Source organism: Botryllus schlosseri, chromosome 9 (genome assembly GCF_051294905.1).
Source record: "Botryllus schlosseri isolate E-star chromosome 9, Bs_hap1, whole genome shotgun sequence".
Lineage (NCBI taxonomy): Eukaryota > Metazoa > Chordata > Ascidiacea > Stolidobranchia > Styelidae > Botryllus > Botryllus schlosseri.
Window position 1 is genome coordinate 26,341,646 of NC_137244.1, and position 27,564 is coordinate 26,369,209.

The 27,564-nt window shown below is 39.6% G+C and overlaps 3 protein-coding genes across 5 annotated transcripts; 2 read left to right on the top strand and 1 right to left on the bottom strand.

Annotated features, from left to right (window-relative positions):
- Window positions 1–98: 98 nt before the first annotated feature.
- LOC145445787 (thioredoxin reductase 2, mitochondrial-like) lies at window positions 99–13,685 on the top strand. Its single transcript, XM_080323927.1, has 13 exons — window positions 99–259; window positions 365–487; window positions 845–989; window positions 1,284–1,358; window positions 2,149–2,287; window positions 2,412–2,482; window positions 2,850–2,869; window positions 2,950–3,041; window positions 4,303–4,474; window positions 5,438–5,571; window positions 6,131–6,319; window positions 6,738–6,904; window positions 11,523–13,685. Exons 1-13 carry the CDS (start codon window positions 181–183, stop codon window positions 11,644–11,646), a joined length of 1,530 nt encoding a protein of 509 aa, XP_080180053.1. The 5' UTR covers window positions 99–180; the 3' UTR covers window positions 11,647–13,685.
- LOC145445800 (large ribosomal subunit protein eL37A-like) lies at window positions 13,296–13,704 on the bottom strand. Its single transcript, XM_080323944.1, has one exon. The coding sequence runs from the start codon at window positions 13,627–13,629 to the stop codon at window positions 13,363–13,365; it is 267 nt and encodes an 88-aa protein (XP_080180070.1). The 5' UTR covers window positions 13,630–13,704; the 3' UTR covers window positions 13,296–13,362.
- Window positions 13,705–20,085: 6,381 nt separating this feature from the next.
- On the top strand, window positions 20,086–27,564 carry LOC145446810 (uncharacterized). 3 transcript variants are annotated; one of them, XR_013917358.1, is made up of 6 exons: window positions 20,086–20,781; window positions 20,950–21,165; window positions 21,985–22,064; window positions 22,126–22,194; window positions 23,678–23,777; window positions 25,954–26,176. XR_013917358.1 is itself a non-coding variant. In XM_080325176.1 (5 exons), the coding sequence occupies exons 1-5, from the start codon at window positions 20,745–20,747 to the stop codon at window positions 26,150–26,152; spliced, it is 762 nt and encodes a 253-aa protein (XP_080181302.1). In that variant the 5' UTR covers window positions 20,093–20,744; the 3' UTR covers window positions 26,153–27,564. The 3 variants fall into 3 exon arrangements, 1 of the variants encoding a protein (XP_080181302.1); XR_013917357.1 differs by adding an exon at window positions 26,473–27,564 and having other exon boundaries at window positions 20,093–20,781; window positions 21,985–22,194; window positions 25,954–26,282; XM_080325176.1 differs by having other exon boundaries at window positions 20,093–20,781; window positions 21,985–22,194; window positions 25,954–27,564.

Consider the following 27,564-nt stretch of genomic DNA (forward strand, 5'->3'; position numbering starts at 1 on the left):
TGCTAATGTCTGTGTCCGCAGTGTGTCTTGAGCAAGTGAAAATATCAGAACCGCTGATTATGATTATGTGCCAAACTAATCCGTCAGGTGGCACTAGATGTTCGGCATTTTTCTGCAGCTGGAGGTTTGTGCCGCACGTTTCTGGTCAAGGTTGTTATTGTTTACCTTTAACGGCGGGTCATGTTGAGCAGAACTTTAGCTCCGGCGCGACTAACGCTGTTAGGACGGAATGCAGGGAGATGTGCATATTCTGAGACAGGTATACAATGATGTTTAGATTAGTCTTGTTCTCATCACTGTTCTATCATCGCCGCGGACCGGGCTAAAGTGAGCTCCGGTTATTTCTTTATTTTTATTTCATCAGCCGCATCTCTTTATGACCTCATTGTGATCGGAGGTGGATCGGGTGGACTTGCGTGTGCAAAAGAAGCCGCAGATCTGGGGAAGAACGTAGCAGTTCTAGATTTCGTGAAGCCTTCTCCGATAGGTTTGACTTGTATAGTTTCTATTTTCTAGTTCATTGCCCCACATGGATTGATTTTTATACTTCGTAGGTTGTGCTAATGGATATGCGTTTTATGCAAGCTGTCGGAAAACAGCATCGACTGAAAGTTGTATGAAAGTCTATTCTCGTTACCGTATTGCAATATGCCATTGATACACAACATGCAACATGGTGTATAAACAACATAGGATTTGTTTCTGTATGAATATAATATTCAATTGTATACTGAGGATCTGTACCTTTAAAGAGTCTCTTCAAACATAGTGGTCTGGTCTGGTCTGTTTACGCGCATAGATGTTACCACACAGGAATGCAACCTAATTTGGATTTTCTGATCAGGAACAAAATGGGATATTGGAGGTACCTGCGTCAATGTAGGATGTATTCCTAAGAAGTTGATGCACCAGGCTGCGATTCACGGCCACAATCTTCAAGACTCAAAGAAATATGGTTGGTCTGTCCCAGACAATATCACAAATAATTGGTGAGCTATGATCATTTTGCTGTTAATAAATCATAAGAAGTTCAATCAGAGTATTTTGATAGCCATTGTGTAAATGCTGCGTTAATGCCTGTATTTTTGCTACAACCAAATTTTGGAATACTTCTTCTAAATCAGCGTGTAGGTGGAACTTAACTATCCCTCTTAAATGAAGTATCTTTAAAAAAATGAAGATTTTATTATTGTGATAGATAGAAAATGTTAATGGGCGGAATTCAGTTACTTAAATTGCAGCTATAACTAACACGATATCATGCTAATTTCATCCTCTTTTAGGCAGAGTTTGAGCAAGTCTGTACAAATGCATGTCAGGTCATTGAATTGGGGACACAAAGTTCAGTTGAACGAAAAGTGAGTGATAATTCTATTGTTGACTTCGTTCAAGATTTTCAAGTTTGTTACGTGTTAGTCATACTAACAATAATGTAGCATTACTGATTTCATTACTGCATGGCAGGATTGTAACCTAGTCTAAAGGTTCCATGTGACAAGTCCATTCTACTTTTTTAGTTTGACTTGTGTCAAGTCGAGTCGTACATCATCGAGTCAAGTCCGATTCCAAGTTAGGTTGCAAAAGGTCGAGTCCGAGTCGTAGTGTTCAGAATCGTGTCCTGAAGTCAACATGTTCACTGTTTAGTTCTGAGTTCAAATCTCGTTGAAACCACTTCTTTATAATTTTGATTAGGGTAGATGATATAAATTCCTTGAATTCATAATTTATAAATTTTTTTCACTTTTAACAGTTTCTGGCTTTTTACAAATTATATGAAAAGATTTTCATTACCATATCTGATAAAATAGTTTTGACCGGTATTGAAAAAATAACACAACCTGTAGATTTTATTGAATTTTTTTCTCCAAATTTGTCAGACTTTTACAACTAGATAATTGTAGTTGTCTGATTAGACTTGTTAGATTGAAATACTTGCTATCAAATTCTAATCTAATTTCTGGTTTTACTATGAAAATGGTACTGTATCTTAACTTGAATTTACTATTTCTTTCCAATTTCCAAGCTTTTGCTAGTTCAGTAATTCTTATTCTAGTTGAAATTTGTGAAAACTGTAATTCAAATTCTAATCTAGTTTGGAAATGCTGAAAATTCTCTATTTGTCCAACTCTGTGTCCAATACATTCGTAGAAACGTGACATACTACAACGCCTATGGAAGCTTCTTGAATTCGAACACTGTGAAGGGTACAACAAGCGAGGGCAAAGAAATTTTATTGGAGAGTGAACGAATAGTTATTGCCGTCGGTGGAAGACCACGTTACCCACAGGTTGCTGCTTGGTTAATAGTTATATTTTATTTGCCAAGTAATGGCTACTGGAGTACTCCAAATAAGTAGAAGTACGTCTTTATTGAGCACGGCTGCTTTTAACTATTATTTTTGTACTTTTTAGATTCCTGGAGCAAAGGAGTATTGTATGACGAGTGACGATATATTTTGGAAGAGTGAGCCTCCAGGGAAAACGTAACATTTATTATTCAATTTTTGTGTGTTATATATAAAGAATACATTGAGCTTAATCCATGTTCGTCCCGATTTTTTTAGAATTTTAATGCCTGTGACATATTTTGTGATACAGTTTTTGACATATAAAGTTCTTTCCAATTCTCTACTAGTTGCTGACAATTACCCCTGAAGAGTTTCAGCCCAAAATATTCTGGTTCATTTCAATATGGATACACCATTCAATCTGGGATATTGTTATCATTCTTTTCACAAAAGAGGCAATTGCATTTATCTGACATAGCATTAGTTTGTTTCGATATGATTATATATTATTATTGTATACTGAGGCTCTCCAAACACATCGAATTTCTTTTTATTTCTGCAGACTTGTCATCGGTGGAAGCTGTATCCTTTACTAAATTATTGATTCTGAAATGGTACCAGAAATTTGTTACATCATTTTCCTTGATTCCACATACGTTCAGACGTGGGCTTGGAGTGTGCGGGCTTTTTGCAAGGCCTGGGTTTCGATACCACTGTGATGATCAGGTCTATTCCCTTGCGAGGTTTTGATCAGGTTTGATCTTGATGATATTTCTCTTTTTATTGCTAAGAATAAAGAGTCTAACAATGGTCAACGGCACTTATAAAAGTGTAACATACTAAGATGACATGATCTGTTAAAAAGTAGAAGTTTGTTGTTGAATGCAGTTGAAATAATTAGGAAACTATATGTTATTTAAAATAGCTTATACTAATTATACAGTAACCGGAAGTTGGAATGATAAAATGATATAAGTTTTTACGTATTCAGTAATTCTAATTATAATCTAATTTGGAGAACTTGAACATTTCTTAGTTAACCAACTCTGTTGAAAGGTAATACATTCCTGAATGCATGAACACAGTAATATACTTCTATGCTGACAACCTCTTCATGATTTCACTACCTATTTACAGGGTTGTAACCAAGTCACAAAGCTCCGAGTCACAAGTCAATCTCACTTTTATAGTTTTGACTCTAGTCAAGTCGAGTCATTTTCAATTCACCACCAAGTCTAGTCCGGGTCCAAGTCAGCGAGCAGAGGGTGGAGTTCGAGTCACGAGTCCGACTCCAAGTCATTGTGCTGAGCAATGTTCCCTATAATTTATCACGAGTCTACGCACACTCACCAACTCACTGTGCAGACCCTTGGACAACAGTGCGTAACGACTAAAAAAAAGGTCATCACTTCGGATTTTTTGTGCGCAACTTAGATTTACTGTGCCAGAGACCGTATCAGCACTGCGCATTTGCGCACATGCGAAGCTTAGAGGAAATATTCTTTCGTGTTGACTGCTCAGTTTCCAGTTGAAGTCTTGTTAAACCCACTTTTTATAACTCTATTTGGTGATATTGAATGGTTCGCATTTAGAATATACTAATTTTTCTCACTTTTGGCAGGTTCTGGTCGCATTTTCAAGTACCAGTACCAATAGACGAAATCCCAATGGTGTGGTTACTTTACTATTCTTCGAAATTACAATGAAATGTCGGTCTTTGCTGTCTGAGTCTCAAGTCGTATGACTTGGTTCGAATCATGCGTAATGACTAGAGTCATCAGAAAATCGTGACTCGAGTCGAGTCATTACAACCCTGCCTATTTGCATTACGTGAGTGCCGCGTCTCAGCTAGACAGCTACCAATCTGTTTCGGTTGTCTCGAAGATCATTGTAATCGTACCACCTGCACCAGTCAATACCGATACCTAAGCACTGTTTGTTTGTTTCATATTGACACTTTCATTTTGCCGTCAGCGGTTGACGAAATAAATCTCTCTCTCTCTCTCTCTCTCCAGCAAATGGCATCCCTTGTGTTGGACAATATGGGAACCAATGGCATTACTATCAAAAACGGATTTGTGCCGACACAAGTCATGAAAAACGACGACACACTCGATGTCGAAATGCAAACGGTTGATGGGTCGGCGAAAGAAGTTTCGTCCTACGACACCGTTCTTATTGCTACAGGTTTGCAGATATAGACATCTTGGTCAAACTTGAACACAAAATTGTCACTGAATAGAAGCAACCAACAAGAGCTTCTCTTCGTGCACAGTGGACACCTTGATAGTCAACTGCTTGTATGCTGTTTAATAATGTACATTGTTACGTTACGAAAAGAGGCCATGACTTGGCAGTTCGTTTTCATAGAAATCTACGATTAGGAATACGATGTTGCTGTTGTATATTCTTGTCCTTGATGTTTTAGCGGCACATATGCCAACTCATGATATAAATACACACGATATGTGCATATGCATACGATGAGTCCATGATTTGCACATGTCGCTAGACATGGAAGGAGCAGATATAGCTTTCTAAGTCTTGTATGCTCCATGCTATCCCATGGAAGCCATGGATACCAATGTCACTAATCGGGTCTTTGGTCTGACCCGGCCGGGGATTGAACCCAGTAACTAATGATTAAGAAGCCGGAGGTTTTACCATTATGCTGTCTTGTCTATTGATGATTGAATAATGTATTCATATTGAAATAACTCGAATATTTTCGGTTGACACTCGATAAGGTCAATCGTCAGCAACTAGTAAAGAATTATAAAAAACATTTTATATCAACAGTTGTATCACAAGATATGACGTCACCGGCATGAAACTTCGAGAAATCGAGATGAACAGATGGCTTCTAAGCTCAATGTACTATTTTTAGATAATGCACAAACTTCTTTTGACATCTGCATTAGTGGATTCAAAATTGATATATTATTCAATTGTATATTGAATTTCAGTACCTCCAAGAGTGTCTTCAGTAATATTTATGTACAAAAAATATAGTTCTAAACTTTCAAGACTGTATTGTCACCATCGGAACCACGAAACCTCGGCCAAAAGTGTTTCAACATTAAAAATACCTCATACGTAACATTTTGTAAACAATAAAATATAGTTTGTGAAACTTTCCATTATTTCCAGGCCGGGACGCTCTCACTTCTACTTTAAATCTTGATAGTGCCGGTGTGAAGTTAAGTGACAGCGGCAAAGTGATTGTAGATGAGTGTGAACGATCTTCTGCGAACGGAATCTATGCGATAGGAGATGCCGCACAGGTGAGCTTTGTAGCAAAGGACTTTATAGTAAAAGAACAGCTAACAATTTTGTATTCTGAAATCAAGAACTTTCGTTATGTATAGGGCTGAGTGTAATGATTCGAGTGCTCCATTAATTCTAATGATGCGATTTTAGCTGTGAGACGATTTTTCTCAAGTACTGAAATTATATGCTCCTTACCACTGCAAATTAATTTATCAACGAGAATTATAGTTCCGATACAATTTTCCACTGTGGGCACTTGAAACCTCAATTGGTCGTATCGCAGCATGCGAAACACGCAGTACAAAGTTATGGATGTCAGTGGGAATAACATCTCTGTGAAGTCGTGATCAACCCACAGCATTGTCACAAAGTGCAATGAACTAGGTATGGTCCACAAAATACCAAATTGTATTTCATGTGATGTGGAATTGTCATTTTGTTGTTAGAGGTCACATAGCATACATGCATATCCATACTTGTATAACGATGCAATAAACGATACTAGACTCGTCCAGCCCTATTTAAAGTTGCAATTTATTCTTTATTAGCGTCTCTTTTCGTTCTATATTCCAGGGCCGACCAGAGCTGACCCCTGTTGCAGTCAAAGCCGGCAAACTCCTGGCTCAACGATTGTTCGCCGATTCCGATCAGCTCATGGATTACACTGTGATTCCCACCACTGTGTTCACGCCTTTGGAATATGGAAGTGTTGGTTTGAGTGAGGAGGCTGCGATCTCGTTTTATGGGGAAGATGAAATTGAGGTATGATGAATTGTAAGCGTTGTAAGTCTTTAATTACTATGGTGTTGTCATCGCAGCATACTTTGACAACTAGATAATTCTAGTTCTCTAATTATGGTAATTACAGTTAAATGCCGGTAATATAATTTGTGTAATGTTTCTATTCATTTTATCTCCAATCTAATTTCTGCTATACCTGAAAATGGCACATGACTATATGGTGCGATACGAGATAAGTTTGGTTTAGATATTCGCGATTCTTATACTTGAGAACAAACTCTAGTTTGATATAAACTGAACCTGAATTTTGTTGGATGTCTTCCTAATCTGGAAATCACTCATTCTAATTATAATCCAATTCGGAAAAATCTGTTTAGCTATGATCCAAATCTCATTTCAAAAAGCTCCAAATTGCTTAGTTTCCGACTCTGTTTCGCAGGTCTATCACGCATTTTACAAGCCGCTGGAGTACGCAATGGCCGAGAGGGACAGCTCGCATTGTTACATCAAAGCGATAGCCGAAAGAGGCTCTGGAAAAATAATCGGCATGCACCTTTTAGGGCCGAACGCCGGAGAAGTTTTACAAGGCTTTGCAGTGGCTATGAGGTGTGTGAAATAATTCCAGTGTGACTTTTGAGAAAAAATTATTCTGCTTCTTCCCATTTAGGGTTTCTGTGATCAGTGGTGCGCATTTTAGCAGGGTTGTAATGACACGAGTCAGATTCGAGTCGCGATTTTTTATTGACTCGACTTAAAAATGAAAAATGACTCGACTTGAGTCAATTTGTGCATTGACTCGACTTGTACTTGAGTCATTTCGCATGACTCGGACCAAGTCATATGACTCGAGGCTGAGTCTACCAAGACCGGCCTTTCATTGTAATTTCGAAGAATAGTAAAGTATTACGCTATTATTATTTCGACTATCAGTACTGATACTTGAAAATGCTACCAGAAACTGATAAAAGTGAGGAAAATATTTGACTCCGTGTCTTGACTTGACTTGGTGGTGAATTGAAAATGACTCGACTTGACTCGAGTCAAAACTATAGAAGTGAGATTGACTTGTGACTTGCTTACAACCCTACATTTTAATTATTAGGTTACTCCAGGCTTGGTCTCTGCACATTTCCGAAGTCATGATCAACCCGCAACATTGTCAAGAAGTGCAATGAAATCGTTATGGTTGAAAAAATACCAAAGTATCTTTAATGTGGTGGATAACATGCGTTATGTTCCTTGTAGTGGCATAAAAGGAACATATTTTAACTTTAACATAGTGCATGTTGTTGTGACGTCATAATGAGTGATACTCGAATACTCGACTCGACTCGAAGCATAATACGTGATTCAGAATCGAATCACTCAGGTACTCGATTTTGCCCAGCCCTACTCGTCACGAGTAATCGCCAGAAACTAGTAGAGAATTGAAAAAAATATTGTGCGTCCACATTCGTCGACTTTTTATCAAAATACGCCAACGAAGTCCGCACCTAAAATATGAATATACTATCCAATTGTATGTTGGAGTTATGTACCTCCAAGAAGCTCTTCAGATAGGATGTTGAAACGACCAACTACAGTCCACTTCATTCTAATGCCCGAGCCCCGAGTAATGGATTTTAAATTTTTCTTGCTTTATGCTCCTTCCACTCTCTCACTCTTGGTTCCAAAAATCAGCTTTGCTTAATCGCATGACATAGTTATGTTCTTGTCTATATGCTAAAGATGGCAGCAGTAAGAGTTGCAGTAAGCAGTTGTCCAAATTTTCAGCCTACCCTTGGTGTGCGTGACTATGGTTCATTTTCTGTATATTTTATCGCATCTCACCAGGGTTGTGATTAAGTCGCAAGACCCCGAGTCACAAGTCAATCCCACTTTTATAGTTTTGAATCGAGTCAAGTGGAGTCATTTTAATTCACCACCGAGTCAGTGAGCAGAGTGTCTAGTCCGAGTCCAAGTCATTGAGTTGACTGCTCAGTTACGAGTTAAAGTGCGTGAACCTAGTAGGTCGTGGGTTCGATACCCGGCCGGGTCAGACCAAAGACTCGAAAACTGGTATCCGCGGCTATCCTGCTAGGCGCTCAGCAATCACGGATAGCATGGAGGAGAAAAAAACGGGGGTGCAGACTAGATGACCTTACTATAAAGGCCGTATCGCATCTCCGTTGTCAAAGCATCTCGATGGTGCAGGCGAAACAGAATACCATATCTCTCTCTCTCTCTCTAGTAATATACTTCTATGCTGACAACCTCGTCATTATTTCACTACCTATTTACAGGGTTGTAACCAGACATGGGGTAATCGCGATTAGTAATCGTAATCGATTACGACGATTACAGCATTTTTAAGTAATCGTAATCGCAATCGATTACATTCGAAAAAAATCCAAAGTAATCGTAATCGTAATCGACTACTTCACATATCTAATCGATTTCTTTGTGAATGAACGATTACTTTTTATTTGTGCAATGAATATGACATAACCGAACATTCGCGAACAAGGAAGAGATATTATACCAGGTTATTGATAGCGCAAACGGTTGATTTTCAAACGCCACTGCTCATTATAACGTCAGAAGTATTAGCTTTGCTCGTCCTTCGATGTACATTGTTGTGTGATAGTTAGAATTGTAAGCCATTCTGTATATCAGGTTATCTATACACTTCAGACGCCACTACCTCGCGTCAAGATAATAATCACCACCCTGCCTAGTTTCAAATAGTAAACGCAGTTTGACCGTTGGTGCTTGGAGAGCAGTAGGCCTATCTATGTAATATACGTAGCCTATGTATTGTACGTACACCGGACAAAGATTTGAAGTTTTGTACTCGTCAAATAAAACATTACGATAGTTTAAATCAACAGCTGCGTTTATATATCATAACCGAGTCGTTCTTTGCCGTTTCTCGTAAAGGCATAACGGCAGCTCGCAGTATCTGTATTAAGTGGAAGGTAGAATTTTAAGTTCACTTTACCTTATTCTAATACGACTATAGTATACTTGAAACGGGCGCCAATCGATATTTCACAATTCTTCACTCGACAATTATACCTGTCGCCATGGTCATCCGCTTATACATCATGTTAGCGTGGGTTGTAGGTGCAATCACGACCAAAACAGCAATTCGTCCCCCACTCCAAACGTTGGCATTGGTAAGGTTGTAACCAAGTTACAATGTTCCGAGTCACAAGTCAATCTCACTTTTATAGTTTTGACTCGAGTCAAGTCGATTCATTTTCAATCCACCCCCGAGTCAAGTCCAAGTCTGCTAGTAGATGGTCGAGTCCGAGTCATATTTTTTGACTCGAGTACGAGTCCAAGTCGTTATCTTCACAGATCAGTTTTCTGATCAATCCGGTTCAACCCACTTTTTTCAACTCTGCTCGAGTGACATATAATGGCTCGTATTCATAATAAAGTGATTTTCATCAGTTTTCACAGTTTACGGTCCCATTTCCAAGTATCAGGACTGATAGACGAAATACAAATAATGTGGTAACTTTACTATTCTTCGAAGTTACATGGAATGTCTGTCTTGGCCGTTCTAGTCTCGAGTCATATGACTTGGTTCGAGTCATGCAAAATGACTCGAGTGCAAGTCGAGTCAATACAACAAATGACTCGAGTCAAGTCTATTCACCAAAAAAATCGCGACTCGAGTCGAGTCATGACTCGAGTCATTACAACCCTGGGTGTTGGGGCCCCATAGGGTGGTCAGTTTTCAAGTTGATGACTGAATTTCGTCAATAATATTGGTAATTGCATTATATTGCTATTCATTTCAGATTTACCGGTAGAGCTGGGGGCAAGTAATTCATAATTGTAGCATATGGTATGTTGTTATAATTTCATTTTTATATGTTGTTAATTCGTGACCTCCCGTCTTTTATATAATCGAAAGATACTGTAGTCGCCCAAACGTAGCACACTAAAAGAAAAACTTTATGGAGACGCACACACAAATTGTCATGTTTTCATTCCTCTGTGAGTGCCCCGGGTGGCATTTGCATTGTTGGGGCTCAGATTGGAAGGACCGGACAATTCGTCACGCCCACAGAGCGCGGCGACTGACAATGGACACATACTCAACGTTTTGGCCAACGTCATTCTTTGGTAGCACACTTTGTGTAGTTGCATGTTGGCCGAAATTGCATATGTCTTTTGGTGTGTCGTGGCGGGGTAATGACCGCCAACGAAATGCCTATTCCTATAAATTATGCATTCTTTTTTTCTTGAGGGGGAGAGGTATGCATTTCAAAATCAAGCTATTTAGAGACAATAAATCCCGCAGCTCGAAGAAAATTTTCAAGTTAATTAACTCTCTTGAAAATATGTTGATTTACGAAATACTTTTGAGTGCCCTTAGATCTCGCTCCCGGTCCTATTGGGGAGTTTGGGGTGTGGCAGTTACGGACCTGGCAAGAATGCAAATCGTTGGGTGCGATGAATAGTCCTGCATAGAGGTGGGCAATGGATGCATTATGACGTAACAAGCAAACGGCGTATGATTTATAAAGAAAGTTGTTATCTCATTAGACCTTTTCATGGCAAGCCTTATTAATATTGTCTTCCAATATCTCTCCTGAAATTAGTTCTAAGAAGCAAAACAAATGTAATCGTGAGTAATCGTGATTACTTTTAAAAAGTAATCGTAATCGTAATCGACTACTTCCTGATTTGGCTGTAATCGTAATCGCGGGATTCACAAGTAATCGTAATCGCAATCGATTACATTCGTGAAGTAATCACCCCATGTCTGGTTGTAACCAAGTCACAAAGCTCTGAGTCACAAGTCAATCTCACTTTTATAGTTTCGACTCGAGTCAAGTCCAAGTCAGCAGGTAGAGGGCCGAGTTCGAGTCATGGTATTATGCTCAGTTTCCAGTTAAAGTCTTGTTAAACTCACTTTTTTAAACTCTCTTTGGTGATATCGAATGATTCGCATTTAAAATATAATAATTTTCCTCACTTTTAACAGTTTCTGGTCGCATTTTCAAGTACCAGTGCCAATAGGTTACTGTACTATTCTTCGAAATTACAATGACAATGAAATGTCGGTCTTGGCTGTCTGAGACTCGAGTCCAAGTCGAGTCAATACACAGATTGATTCGAGTCATTTCCGTATTTAGAGAAAATGACTCGAGTCATTACAACCCTGCATCCCACTGTACCTTGTTGTGAGCAGGATAGAGTATTTCATTGTGATACTTGCTTTTAGATGCGGTGTGACATACGTCCAGCTATCGAGTGTAGTTGGAATCCATCCCACGTGTGCCGAAGAAATAGTCAAACTACATTTTACGAAAAGATCAGGGCTCGATCCGACTGTCACGGGCTGCTGAGGTTAATTCGGGCGAGCGCGCAGACGCTTGCCCGGTGTCCATGGGTCGCTTTGGTGGCATTTTAAAATTTGTGCATTGATATTTTGGTCACGTATGACGCTCACACATTCAAACCTTTCGGAGGAGGTGTGAGAGCTGATGAATAGTACCAGAAATGCATTTTGAAAGGCTGTGTGTATACATTTGTGGGTCTGGGTTAGCGCGGTTTTTATTTAGCACGTATCAAATGATAGAATTGGTTTAGTGAACGCGGGATTGGTGATAGTTTTGTTAGCACCAATCGAGTAGTCCCTGTATTTTGGTTGTCTCACATTTACAAATTAGAACAGACCCAACTGCTGTCATCGCTGACAATAGGCCGAGGTGGATGCCGGTTCAAGAGACCACAACTGTTCGTTCGGCATACTATCTGTTCATTACATTGTATATTGTGTGTGTCCTGATCTTATGAAATCTGACGATCATTGATCAAGGAGCATAATTTTTAACCAAGAGCAGTTAGTAGTGATTTCCATTAGTATTCTGGGCCTACTTTTTCCTAAAAAAACGAATGACCAGTTGTTTGAGAAGTAATTCAAAATCATAATTATCGTACGTTAAGGTTACCATACGCCTTCTTTTTTGAAAGTGTCTGCGGAACACCCAAATGCCCTCGTTTTTAAGAATTTTGGTTAAATATAGGGTATATTCGACTGAGATAGTGAATCAGCACTGCTCTGGCGGGTATTTCGGAAGCCGAGCCGGAAGGTTGACTTTTTTATTTACCGTTTTTTACTCCAGTATTGCGAGTCTGAAAATTTTTATATAAGTGTCCTTTTCAGATTTCCAAAATATGGTAACCTACCACACATAAGTAGTGAAAGTAGGCAAAATATACTGGTACTTCCAAAGGTGGAAATGCTTTACGGACCAGCACTTGCGATAACATGTTCATCTACGGGTATTATCATCTAAATTGGGGATAAAATGGTCACACATATGCAGGACTACAGTATGGTTTGTGTGGCCGGCTCTATGCTCGGTGTCCACAAGAGAACTTGCCATTTAGACACGTGTACAAAAAAACAGATTCTCATGCCAGTTCGTTAGTACAGGACTGGGAAAAATCGAGTGCCTGAGCAATTTGATTCCTGGTAGAGGATCAAGAGTTGAGTATCAGTGCAGGGTGTATACCGCTCGGTAGTACGCACTCAGTATCAAGAGTGATGTGGAGAGTTTAAATATGTACCGATCATGTGACCATCAAGAGAATGCCCATTTCATGACGATAGGCCTCTATATGGAATCTCGGTTCATTTTTTGAAATCATTCCTGCGTGACGAGAGCTTTTCTGTATAGAATAATCAAGCAAATCAACAGAAAATCCTGCGTGACGTTGCCACCAATTCCATTCCGGCCGATAGGGAATTTTGTCACTCCTGCTGACATGGACCCCTGAACTCGCTACCTGCACAGTCCATAGCTAAATTGTTTGTCACTTCTGGCATAGCATCTTTGCAATCTGGTTTGATTATTTCATTATCACGCCACTAAATAAGGACTCGGTTCAAAATATGGACCGAATTTTTTCATTTCATGGACCCTCGCTGTATACAATATCATTTGTTAAAGTGCTGTCGTACCGCACAAAACCAGGTCAATCACACAGGTTCATCGATGTTCAGATTCATCTACTTTATTCACCGTGACGAAGAAAACCCAGATTGCGATAATCTTTCATGCTTTGACCGGCGCTTTCTTTTGCCTTGGCTTCGGGACTGTGCCCTCTCTAAATCCGTTATGAAAACGCCTGTTTACATCCCTCAAATGTCGGCATCTTCCAGTTCCGGGAGCTTGTCGCCTCTTGGCCTTTTTAGACCAGTTGAACTGACCGCGTTTGGCTGATCTTTTCTTCTGGATGTGGTAGTGAGATCTACCTGTCGTTCGGCATAACGTGTGGGTCTTGTTATGCCGCTTTCCAAAGCTGGAGGTACCCTTCGTCATGTTGGAATTTGCAGGGAAAAACGGCGCTGCGACCAGACCAGAGTGTTTTCCGAAAAGGAGTTACGCTCGGTTGGTCGCGAAAACGTGAAGCGAGAAATGTGGTTCCGTGCTGCGATGAGCATCATTCGGATTCGGATAAGATTCTAACCGGAGTCTGTACAATTTTGTGGTGGTCGATCGGACACGGATATTTTCAGATAGCTATAACCAGTAAGTGGGTTTTTATTACAATTTAAAACAAAAATATCAGTAACTCAATAACCAAACACGGAAAGTGGACACTGGACATGGACACCCTCTGACTGACTGACTGGCTCGCCTAGACACCATGATACGATTAGGTTGAAATTGAAAAACAGTATAACACATCGATTTATCAAGTAAACTTGACCTAAATAGTGGCACAGCCGTCAAGCATGCCCACATTCAAGTCGAAATTAAAGCAGTTTCTGTTGAATGAGTAGGCCTACTCTACCAGTCATCCCTCAAGATGACCGGACCACAATCTGATATATCGACCTCGCCAACTGACACATATCGCATTCATTTTCGTCGCTTCCTTTGATGCAATACTATCTTATACTTATATCCAGTCTGCATTGGGCATGCCTCTTATTTAAAAGTTCGGGGTCAAGGTGGGCGTCTGACTAGTTCAGGTCATTTCGGTACCCCCCTATTTTTCATTAGACGGGAGGATATGGAGATCTTAGGAAGGTGGAGTATCAAAATTAGTTAAATGATGGCTACATCCACCGCTTATATCCAGATTTCCTACTCCCTGGTATGTACGTCTGTCGTATAGATTATTGACGATCTTTATGGCTGCAGCTAGTCATGCGTTACAACAGAGTACTTTGTTTTGATTAGCTTTGCACAATGCAGTGAATGAATGCACATTGCACATGGCATTAATACTTTAGTATAGCGACTTTGCTGTGGCAGAAGTACCCGATCTTGTTCGTGTGTCGTCGTCGGAGGGTTTCCAGTGGATTCGGCATGGTGATTTCGGCACTTGGTGAATTTGTCATTAGAAATGTATTAACTGTTGTTATTATCAAAGCGATGCAGCAATAGTGCATTAGGATTCGCAGTAAACTCGGCCCGCGGTAAATTCGACCCGGTGAATTCGGCCAGGGGCCCAGGGCCAGGGTAACAATAACAGTTACAATAACATTACCTAACCTTAACCCTAATCCTAACCCCAACTCTAATCCTCCTAACCCCTAACCTCCAAATCACTTGATAATAATATAATTATGTAATATAATTCACATTATTAGTTGGCAATACAATTTTACACAAAATTCTCTGAGGGCCGAATTTACCGATTGAATTCGGCCCTCGGTAAATTCGGCTTGGTAAACATCTGCATATATGTATACATATATATATTTATACGCATACCCTGTCCTCCAAATCACTTGATGATAATATAATTATGTAATTAATTCACATTAATAGTTGGTAATACATTTTTATACAAAATTCTCGGAGGGCCGAATTGACCGAGTAAATTCGGCCCTCAGTAAATTCGGTCCCCGTGAATATCTGTGCTATCTCCCGCGATTACGCGATCTACGCATGCCCTGACATCCAAATCACTTAATAATAATATAATTATGTAATCAACTCATGTTAACGGTTGGTAATACATTTTAAGACAATATTCTTGGAGGGCCGAATTTACTGATGTCATGGGACGAATTTACCGGGGGCCGAGTTTACTGGCAACCGTGCATTATTTGTGGACGTTGTGGTGTATTGAACTGATAAAAGTGCTAATAAACCAACGATGATGGTAAATTGAATTTACTAACTTCCAAAATGAGTGTTTCACTGTTTGTTTTTGCAGTGGATATGAGCGTGAATTGTGATATACGTAACTTGCACTTGGTATGTATGTAATAACGTATTGGGATGATTAGAGAATGGGTTAGAGAATGGAGGTTTTGGGCCGCCAAGTGCCCAATTCAACATGTCGAGTTCAACGTTCACGGGCGTTCAGAGAGGCACAGACAGGGTTTCTTGGTGACTAGTTTTCGAGTTTTAACCATCTCTATCTCTGCTTTCTGATACTCAAGATTGAAGATATTATTTGTAACATGGGCAGAAAGAAAGCGACTCTGAATGCGTACGGGCGTAAAAAAAGAAGATTTCACGGAAAGAAAATTGGTGACGGCAGAAAAAAGGAGCCAGACGCCGAGGTAACCCCAGTTGAGGAGACATCACAGGCATCTCCAAATACATCGGCTGCAACAGAAGAATCATGTCGTGAAGATACTTTTACACTTTTGAGCTTTGATTTCATGGACTCTTTTGTGTCAATTATCAAATGTCGCCAGTGCGGTGGGCCTTGTACGTGGAAAGTGAAGCGCTCGAATGGCTTGGCCGCTGAAATAGCGATACTTTGCTCGATCTGTGGCGTTGAATTATTCAGCGAGTTCACATCAGCTATAACAAACAACAAAGATTCTGCTGGAACATGCACCCAAGATCATCATGTCAACACAAAATGGGCTTCAGCAGCGCAAAAAGCAGGGGTACATAGCAGCGACTTGAATGCCTTGATCAAAACAATTGGGATCAATGGTCGACTGAATAGTGAGACATCCGGAGACATTTTACCGTCTGTGACGGATGGCGATAAGCAGTGAAGCAGTCTGTCAGACATAATCTGGGTCTGGTCTAGTGTACTTTTTTCATCCACAACAACATGACCAGAGCATCACGAGTCGGTGTTAACCATTAACATAATTGGTTTAGCATTAGGGTCGGGGCTAGGATAGGATTAATCAGAGTTGTCATGACATGACTCGCGTCAAGGTTTTTTAATGACTCAAATTGACTCGAGTTATTCTTTCAAATGAGTAAAATGACTTTCAAGTCAATTTTTGTATTGACTCGACTTGTACTCGAGTCATTGTGCAATGTACATTACTTGAACCAAGCCACGTGACTAGAGACCAGGACGGCCAGAACAGACATTACAGTGAAACTTCGAAGAATAGTAAAGTCACCACAGTAATGGTATTTTATCTATCTGTCCTGATACTTGGAAAATATGGCCAGAAACTGTTAGGACTGAGGAAAGTTACGATATTATGATTGCGAGCCATTCTATATCACTCTAGCAGAGTTGAAAGAATGAGTTCAGCCGGATTGAACTCAAAACTGAACAGAACAGCGAACATCACTATGACTCAGACTCAACCACTCACTGACTTGGGCTCGGTCTTGACTCGGTGGTGAATTGAAAATGACTCGAGTCAAAACTTTAAAAGTTTGACCGGCTTGTGACTTGGTTGTAACCCTGTGAGGTATAGTAAAATTAGGGTTACAAGTGCAGTGTGCACGGTGTTGTAATACTAAGATTGGTGCTTGAAGAAGGGTACTAACCAAATCACATATAAATGTTACTTTTATCGTTTTGAATTGAGTAGAGTCATTTTCAATTCACCACCGCGTCAAGTCAAGAGTGCAAAGGGTCGAGTCATGGTGTTGTGATTCGAGTTTGAGTAAAGCTGTTGATTACTGTTCAATCTTGAGGTCGTGCTGAATAAGATGTATAGGTAGAATAAGGTGGCGAGAGAGAGAGTCTTTATTTTTCATCAAACCAAAATACATAACACACGGCAGTGGTGGTGGTACAGAAAATATGCATGCACAGTATTCGGTATTAGATAGGAATGATCGATAAGACCGTGAGGGTCATCTAGTCTGATCACACCAGCATCAAACAGGTACATTTGACTCTAAACAGTCTGGCTGTAAAAAAAGTAGTGGTATAATCCACAGCTGCAACGACCAACCGATTGACTCCAGAATTCCTACCAAAGTGTTGTAGGTTTATTTATGCCCCTCCTCGCCATCTCATCCGCGCACTTGGGTGTCTTTCAAACGCCTAGTCATGGACCGTGCTACAAGTCGGCAGCTACGAAATGAAAAATAAGGAATATCGGCCTGGTGTAAATGACCATTGTAGTAGACAAACACCATGAATGCCAAACAACAAGAACAAGGGGTCCAGTCCTGTTCAAAAAGGAATTTTTTTAATTGATTCGAGTTTTTCCACATGATACCTCTTGTTCATCATCATAATTGGTTAATTTGCAATTTTTATCAGTTCAATACACCACAAAAGTGCGATACAATGAAAAGATAGGAAGGTGTCGAAACGACTTGGAGTAGTCTATGGAATCGGGCACCCCCCTCGCCTAGGCGATGTAAAGAGGAGGCATGCACAGCACAGTGCACACTGAATGAAAAGTAAAGAAGATAGTATAGAAAAAGCAAGCGACATGAAATGGGGTGGCATCTCATGGAAGGCAAGATTGATAGATAGGTCAGGTCGTGGTCCGGTAATCTTGATGATGGAGTAGTATTCATTTAGCAGTAGGGTTACCATACGTCCTCCTTTAGGAGGATTTGTCCTTCTTTTTGGCAATTCGTTCTCCTTTACAGCTTTTTGAGCTAAAACAGGAAATTCGTGGTTCGGACGTAAGTGACGACCTTTTTTTAGTCAACCAGCGGAGAATGTGAAAGACAAACTGTACTTAGGGACTCGAGCCGGTAAGTTGACATTTTTTTAGTCAACCAACCACAAAGTTGGGAAAAATTAAACATTTTCTTCGAATTTTACTCCGCAATTCTAAGACTGAAAATTTTGAAAAAGTGTCCTCCTTTCCCGATTCCAAAATATGGTAACCCTATTTAGTAGCTTAGTGATTATTGCTTGTATTTTGACTTGAATGTGGACACTGGACATGCTCGTCGACTGTAGGATGACCGGCGGATGGTTCGGATAAAAAAAAACATATTATCTGAAAATTATTTTGGATGGATTAAAATCCATAAAGTAGAGTTACCATATTTGGAGATCCGGAAAGGACGACAGTTTTTACTAGTTACAAAGGTTGTATTAGCGGATGAGTAGACGGGTAGTTTGAAAATATTTACGAGATATACTATTGCATTGACGAAAAAAAATGTCATTCTTCCAACTCGATTCCCGAAAGACCCGCTATAACCTAGCAGTCGCTACCGTCGATATCTATATTTCGCGTCATTCATTGCGCATTTTAGTTGTCCCTACACAATCGCGTAGCTGCTGCTGTCAAGCTATAAAGGAGAGCATTTGGTCGTCCTCGGAAGACATTTTCGATTTCTTGAAAAAGAAGGACAAATCCTCCCAAAGGAGGACGTATGGTATGGTAACCCAACATCGAGATTTTAGTAACATATATATACTAGTTTCAAAAATTACTTGAACCCCATGAATCAGAGTCATAAACGTTCACCGTTTCCCATCCAATTGTCACCGACGTTAGGATCCCCAAATCCAGTGTCCACCAAAGCACCATTCTTCCAAATTTCGGAAGGATTGCTGCATTAGTCTTGTAGATGACAGGCCATCAGTGGGTTTCTACATTGTGGCAGCAGGACGCGAGCCCACGCCGTCAAAATGACTGCTGCATCAAACCGCAGGCTACTTGCGAGCGGCAGACACCGTAATTATGTCGACAAGACACTTATGAATGCAATCCATACATGATGCTGAGATTGCTTTTCATTGTATCGCAGTCTTGTGATGTTTTTGAAACGATGAAAATATTAATAAACCTGATTGATTGCTGAGCAGCTTGCTCGCATGAACGTTGAGTTGGATATGACTCATCCTGTGTTCAGCTTCTCAAAGTTTTACCGCTATGTAGGCCTTTTGTCGGAATCATGCCACGATATTACGTATGCCGTATTGCGTAGGCCCTGCCTCAGCGTGAAATTAGTATTCCCACTCTAGTATAAGTATCGAGAAAGAACATTTCCGAATCTTCTGATCATGACGCGTCACTGCATGTTGATCGATGCCATGTAATCATTTCCTCATCACGACAAGTTAGAGACGTCATTCCCAGCTAACAAGGCAACAGGTCTTATTTATTATAACGTGAATCAGTAGCTTGCAAGGTCTGTTTTCCGCGATTTATTGAAGTGGGTAGGCTGCACAGTGCACAGTATAACAGCTGCGTCAATTTCCCTATAGTTTTTGCATGGATATTGTGACAAAATCCTCTACCGGTACTCAATGTGTAATTCAGTGGCTCCCAACCTTGTCCGCATCTTCATCGAAAGATCAAGAAAACTTGGACTAATTTGGAGGAGCTTATATCTACTTATTACTTACGGCAGCTCTCTGCGAAACAGTGAATACCAGCTGTACTATCAGAATAAAACTCATGATATCGTAGGCCGTAGGGTTACCATATGTCCTCCGTTCGGAGGATTTGTCCCCCTTTTTCAAGAAATCTAAAATGTCCTCCCTTTTCGCAATTCGTCCTTCTTTATAGCTGGGAGAGTCAGGCGAACGTACGGTACAGAGACAACTAAAAATGTCATAATATACGTGAAATCTGGATTTCGAAAGGAATTTGGGTAAATTGATATCATTAAAGGTTCGCAGGTTCGCAGTCCGCTGTTTCACTATAGATAACTATTCTAATCCCTAGTTTAGTTATCTATAGTTTTACCGGTCTGCATGGCGTCAAAAAGGTTGAGAACCACTGGACTATATAATCGCTATATTATAATCCCCGATTACCTTACTTTGTACCATCTGTTGAATCTAGGGTTGCATTTAAAACAAAAATAAATCTAAAACAAACATGATCAAAACAAGGCGTTTGTTTAAAACATGTTTTTAAAGTCATGACGTCACGAATATTCAATTATGAAGTCATATGAGATTGACATTGACAATTGAAAATATAGGGTAAATGTAGTTCCTTTGACGAAGCTGTACTATTGCTGTTAAACCGACTATTTTGAGGGTTCCAACCATCCCATATCGATATACGTCGGCTATATCGGGTGGTAATTTACCGTAGGCTCATAGTACATGGTTTTTGGAAAGTATTGACACAGTTATGGCAAAAAGGCTTTTGTTTGAAACACTGTTTAAAACATGTTTTAAACTAAGTGGTTTAAAACACCGTTTGTTTTAAATGCAACCCTAGTTGAATACTATTTCTATATTTCTATAGTTATTATTAGGCCTGTAAGGTGCGTATTTAATTATATCTAATTTAAAAAGTTGTAACTTGGTCAATTCACAGAAGAAAATGACATTACGTATGTATGAGATTTTGATTTTCGTCGGTAAGTTATAGCAAGATTTAGGTTCGCTCCAAATGCAAATGTATCTAGCATATACTATTACAATCATAGAACGCATGAAATCGACTTTGTAGAAGTGATTGGAACACTCGAAAGAATTTGCTGTTTTCTCAGCATGCATTCAAAGCAATATACCCGTTATCACTCTAGGATCGGTCGCAGTTTTAATGGAGCGAGGGATATCAGTCGATTTGTGCGATCATCCACGGGGAACGGAAACGTTACCTGATTTCACGAGGCGACGGATACGCGGCAGATCGACCACGAATTTCGAAACCTCTCACTGCGAGTGGGGAGACAAATCGCTGCTCATATCGTTGCATGATCCATTCTCGGAGAGCTGCAATGTTTATGCGCAATTTCAAGGTATGCATACGCCTATGCACAAAAGAGACAGATTAAAGGCGAACGCAAGATTTGTCTATTTCTTTTATTCCCTTGCTGTGGGCAATTATGGCTTATAGTCGCACAAAGCGCCAAAATTTTCAACAGCTCATGAATTAATTCCGTCAATAATATTGGTTCTTACATATTACTATTAATTTTTTGTCCTTTCTCCGGTCTCTACAGTCTACACACATGACCAGAGTTAGCGGTAATAGAGCTGGCGAAGGTGATGAAGTTGGATGTACGGCAGCTAATTGTACATCACTAAGTCAAGTCTATATGTCACATCAAGAACACTACTATACCACACCAGCAGTTTGCACACCATTAGAACAGTGACAGCAACCTTTCTATGATTTCGACTTCTTTTCGAATTTTGAAAATGTTCCCGGGCCCACCTCAAAAGAAAATTTTGTATTGCAAGCACACGCAGTTTTGAAGAGCTGAGAATGTTAGCGACATTGAAAAAGTTAGAGGGAAATGGCTATCTGACAGCCTCAAAAAACTCAGACTAAAATACAATTTGACAAAACTCTGGACATTTAGGCATCTTTTAGCATTTTCCCGGAACGCATTTACAACGCTCAAATTCCGGACAAGCGCTGTAAAATCAGGGCACGTGGCAAACCTAGGCCAGCTGTTGAAAATGATCCAACTACATCCCAAAACTACATTCTAACTTTACGAAATCCAAAGTGAAAAAAGTAAGAAATGTTTTCAGTTAATAAATTAATAATGTTACCAAAAATGTTTTCAGCCAGCCATAACATTTGTAATTCTGACATTTCCTGTTTTCAGGTCACAACATGTGCGAACCTCCTTTTGCAAGATGCTTCATTGTTTCAAGATTCTACAATAACTCGGCCGACCCAACGAGGGTATTCAAAAATTGCGCCCGTGTCATATGGATGCCTTTGAAGAGTAGTCGATTATTTTCAGCAAACTTGTCGCCGTGGAATGGTCCTTCTGTTTCTATTCAGTACGCCTTTGTTGAACCACGCGGTCAAGGTAAGTCGACAATACACTTCTGACCCTCACCATGATTTATAATTAGAGATGGTCAGCAACAAGGTATAGTGGAGAATTGGAAAGAAATTTGTATACATCAACCACAGATTAGAGGATTTGTCCTCTTTATTCAAGAAATATAATTGTCCTCCGATGACGCCCAAATATCCTCTTTTCCCTCAATTCGTCATCTTTTTATAGTTTGACGGGTGTTTTGGGAGTCCAGTCGGAAAAATCACCTTTTATGTTTTTATTTTAGTCAATCCAACAACATAAGCCGTAAAAATTTTCAAATTACTATACTCCTCAACTGTAACTTTTGTAACATTCAAAAAGTCTCCTCTTTTTCCGATCTCAAAATATGGTAACCCTTTATTATTCAATTGTATATTGAAGTTTTGTACCTCCACGAGTCTACTCAAATAGATGTAGCAATTTTTTTTATTCCTACCCCTCGAACAAATCTTCTCTTTGAAAATATATACTTGAGTAGGCGCCTACTTGACAGACCTTTTATTTTTTACTTCCACATTTCCACTTGAAGTAATTTCGATGTCTCGGAAATCGTTACTTCTATACTTGTGCTTGAGTAGATATTTAATGCAATATTTATTCTTGAAACGTGAGTATTTTGACTACTTTGACGGTGTCTGTATAACTAGGTAAATAATTATGTGGAGGGCATGTGATCACACACTCTGAGCGGAAAAGGTGTGCATTCACACCCGTGTAACACGTGTGACAACTGTGACTATATACACCGATATTACACGAAATCAGAACCAACCTCAGATTAACATCACGGTATAAATCGAACACAATATTTTAATTCAAATTATGCATGCAAATAGGAACGGAGGAAGGATTTCTGGTCTCGATATAATTCTGAGTTAGGTTCCGTTTTCATGTGCCACCCTTTGGGTGTGAATACGAACTCTTTTCGCTATGAGCGAAGACGACCTGCTATAGTAGAGGAGTTTGCAAGAATTTAAAGTGTGTGTATGTGTGTGTGAGTGTGTATGTGTGTGTGTGTGTGTGTGTGTGTGTGAGAGAGAGAGAGAGACTCTATATTTTTTATCTGAAAGGAATACATAACAAACAGACAGCAATAATGGTGGTACAGAAAATACGCATGCACAGCAGTATTCGGTATCAGATAACAATGATTGATCCTACCTTGGAGCTCAACTGGTCTGATTACACCCGCATCAAACAGGTGGGCTACACTTGTCTATGTACTATGCAGTCAGTTCAGGCGAATCAACTCGTCCGGGCGTAATGTTCATTTCATATAAGCTGGATTTCAGACGGAGATGATTGCAAGTCATTCTTAACGCGTACAAGTCATATATTTAACTTCAAATTGAAGCCTACTCACATCGAGAGTTCGACGATCTCAGATCAACTCATGATGCTACATTTCCGATTCTAGCCCGATAATACACACAAACCAGTGGATATATAACAGAATGATATTTTACAGGAAACGCAATGAAAGAAATGTCATCGAACAGCGCAGTGATCGCACTTGCAGTTCTATTCGCGATGGCAATCATTTCAATTATATTTCTACTGATTATCGCGTAAGTATTAGCCTATACAGTTGGAATGTAATGCTATAAGTTCACACCGATGGGTTTCCGAGGTCAACTCAAGCATCCCTACTTCAGTGTTGAAGACTTATCTTAGGCTTCAGTATAAGCGGAGTGTTAGAAATACTAAGTGACCGTCATGTAGGTCTGTATAGATTGGGAACCATAAAAAGGGAATATCTGTCCGGTACAAAATATTAAAAACGCATGCCATAGCCAAAACTATATATACGTGATGATGAAACAGAGTTGGATTAGATTATATTCGGCTAGAACTAGAATTGTAGCTATACACAGCATTTTGTAAATTAGAATATAATCACCTAATTCGCGAAAACGTCGAAATTTATTCAAGTTCGGTTCATATCAAACGAGCAGGGTTAATTCTCATAAGCAGGCTTCGCTCGTTTTGTAAAACCAGAAATTAGATTAGAATTATAAGGAGAGCAAAGAAAGATGTCACAAATTAGGTCTAAAATTAGATTAACGGTGTTTCTCTCTATTCAGCCTAACTTGACATCTAGAATTATCTATTTGTCCAAGTTTGCACTGAATGCCCTAGCTGATAAGTTAAGTCGACAAGCACATAGAGATATATACCGAAGAAGCGCCGAGATATATTGAACAGAGGTGATCAAATTAGCCAACGTTGCTACTCACGTAGAAGTAGGAGTAATGTCGCAAACTACTCAAGTACATTAAAAACTGTGAATCCCAAGTAAGGAAAAAGTAAGTATTAGAACCTGTTTCCTTAATATTAAGACTTTGCAGCAAAAGTGGAAGCCGTCTTAGTTCAGTTCCGTTCCGTTTCTCAACGATTTGCGTAAGTATGTTTTCAAGTAGTAGTAAAAGAGTAACTGTTCCAAGCCTATAGTTTAGCCTAAAGACTGAAACTTTGAAGTAGAAGTAGAAGTCGTCTCAGCTCGGTTTATTGTCAAGTATAACATCATAACCACTCAAGAACAGGTATAGGGTTGCATTTAAAACAAACGGTTGTTTGATACACCTTGTTTTAAACATGTTTTAAACAGTGTTTTAAACAAAGTCGTTTCAAGGAAAATGTGTTTTTCAAGTTGTATAATTATGCCATAATTGTGTAAATACTTTAAAAAAACATGTTGTATGAGCCTATGCGGACGATTACCACCCGATATAACCGACGTATACGATATTGGATGGTTGGGACCCTCCAAATAGTCGGTTCAACAGCTATAGTACGTAGATATTTCGTCAAAGCAGTTATTTGTTCCCCAAATTTTATCATTTTATATAAGTAGAGGTAATGCAAGTCAGCAACACCTACTACTTATATATTTCGATTAGGCCCTTGTTTAAACATGTTTTTTGTTAAAGCCATGACGTCATGAATATTCAATTGCGACTTCATGGTGGAATGGAATTGTCAATTGAAAATATAGGGTAAATATAGCTCCTTTGACGAAATATCTACGTACTATATAGCTGTTGAACCGACTATCTTGTGGGTTCCAACCATCCCATATCGTATACATTGGCTATATCGGGTGGTAATTGTCCGTAGGCTCATACATGTTTTTGGAAAGTATTTACACAAATATGGCATGATTTTACAATACAAAAACACAATTTTGTTTCTTTTAAAAAGGCTTTTGTTTAAAACATTGTTTAAAACATGTTTTAAACGAAGTGTTTTATACAATCATTCGTTTTAAATGCAATCAACTTCGACACTGACCTCGCATGGTATTGAAACGGAGTTGTCATGATTATGCCACATAAGCATAATATTTTTTATCCTCTGTTTGTGTTATTCATGGTGCTTGTCAACTGCAACGGTCATCTGCACAAGGCCGATTGTCTTTATTTTGATTCCTAATCTGCTGAGTTGTAGCAAGGGCCACTTCTAGGCCTTTTAAGACACCGCTTGCGAGGATCAGATAGCGAGGAGGAGCCTAGATAAACCCCCGATACTTGGGGTGGAAATCTATAGTCGACCTCGGTTGAACTCGAACCCGCAACCTATTGGTGTAGCAGCTGTGGATTATACCACTATACTCTATCTTCGCCGCAAATTTTATCCTTCTTGACTCGATAGATGCAACATATATTGTCCGACTTAGTCCTACATAGAGAACTTCACTTATTAACCCAACTTATTTGCCAAATTTTAAGTCCCCTGTTCAATCAGAGCACGCAAAGAAAAACTCTCAAAGTTGTGGATGAGATGGAAGATTTCTCGCGGCCACGACCTGCAAGTAAACACAGAGAATGGAGCGGCCGCCGCTGACGGAGTCTACGCCGAACCTGTGGACCCGTCGATTTACCACGAAGTCGGGCCTGATAATGAGAAGGAGACCGTCCAGAATAAACTTTATGGAATGAATTGAAAACTTACTGCAGCATCCTAAGAATCGACGGTCGTTAGAGCGGATTCTATGGTTATGGGTCGGTATCACTACGTCTGTGACGCATATTACCGCAAAGGTTCTTATGCACAACGGACAACTTTTGTAATTTGTACACAAGGAAAAAATGGGACAAATGTGGACGTTATGATATTTTGCGGGACGAATCACCCAAGTGGGGTCTTTCGGAGCTACGCACTGTATAGAGCAGGGTTCCCAACCTGGCAGCCATGAAAATTTAAAAAAGGTATACCACCTTCTAGTCTAGAAATAGATTAAATTAAATAAGAATACTGGTACAGCAAAACGATATGTCTCATTTTGAGTTTACTTTCTTCCCTCCGCCTTAAAGTCAGCAATTAAGACATTGTCCAAGCAACATCAAGCTCATTAATTGAATGTAATTTATGTACCATCATGTTTACTATGTGTCGTATTTATATGATGTTATTATTTGATCTACCGCTCACTGTACCAAGGCTTTATCTGCCTGTAGGTCAGTGGTCAGGCCTCAAATTTACCGGACCACGACCTGACATATCGATATCGCCTTCCGTCACATGCCACCTCATTTTGTCGCTTGACCTCTTCTATTATCTTCCTTCAGTCTTCATTTAGTGTGCATGCGGGGCCTACGATACTAAGTATCGTAGGCCCCGGTGCATGCCTTCTCTTTACATCGCCTAGCCGCGGGTGGGTGCCTGATCTCAAAGTACTTCTCCAAGTCGTTTCGACACCTTCGTATCTTTTCATTGTCTCTCGGTTTTGTGGTGTTGTTAAACGATGAAAATTCTTAATAAACTGAACTAAAGGTTGATCGCAATTTCAAACAATTTTTTCCAATTTGTAACTTGCAACTGAAAAGAACTTTATGTAACTTGATTGTGCAAGTGCAAGTGGTTTATTGTACTGTAATAGTAGTTCTTTACAGGGATTCCACCGACGGCAATATGGATTCCATGAGCCAGTCTCAGGTGTTCCGTGGAGATAAAGACAAACACTCAATTCATGAATAGGATTAGTGATGATACGCCCGTCTCTACCATCATTCGCTGCAGATAATGAGGCCAGATTAGTAGTCGAATTATAATTGTAGTGGTGGTACATCGGGTGCAGCGACATACGCAGGCGAGGTTGAATTGGGGCTCGAAATCGAAACCCCGACCTTCTGCCACGCCAATTCTATTTCCAATATTTATAAGCTCATTTGTAATAAAGTTATATTGGTATCACGATGCCATGTTTCGACCGAACTATACGATGAAACTTTTCAAGGTGAAAGCCACCATTTCTGAACTGATATCTGAATGGGAACACGAGAAGTCACACTGATGTTCAATGCAAATGTTTTCGTTTTGTGTGAAAATTATATTTTAATGGATTCGTTCTTTTAA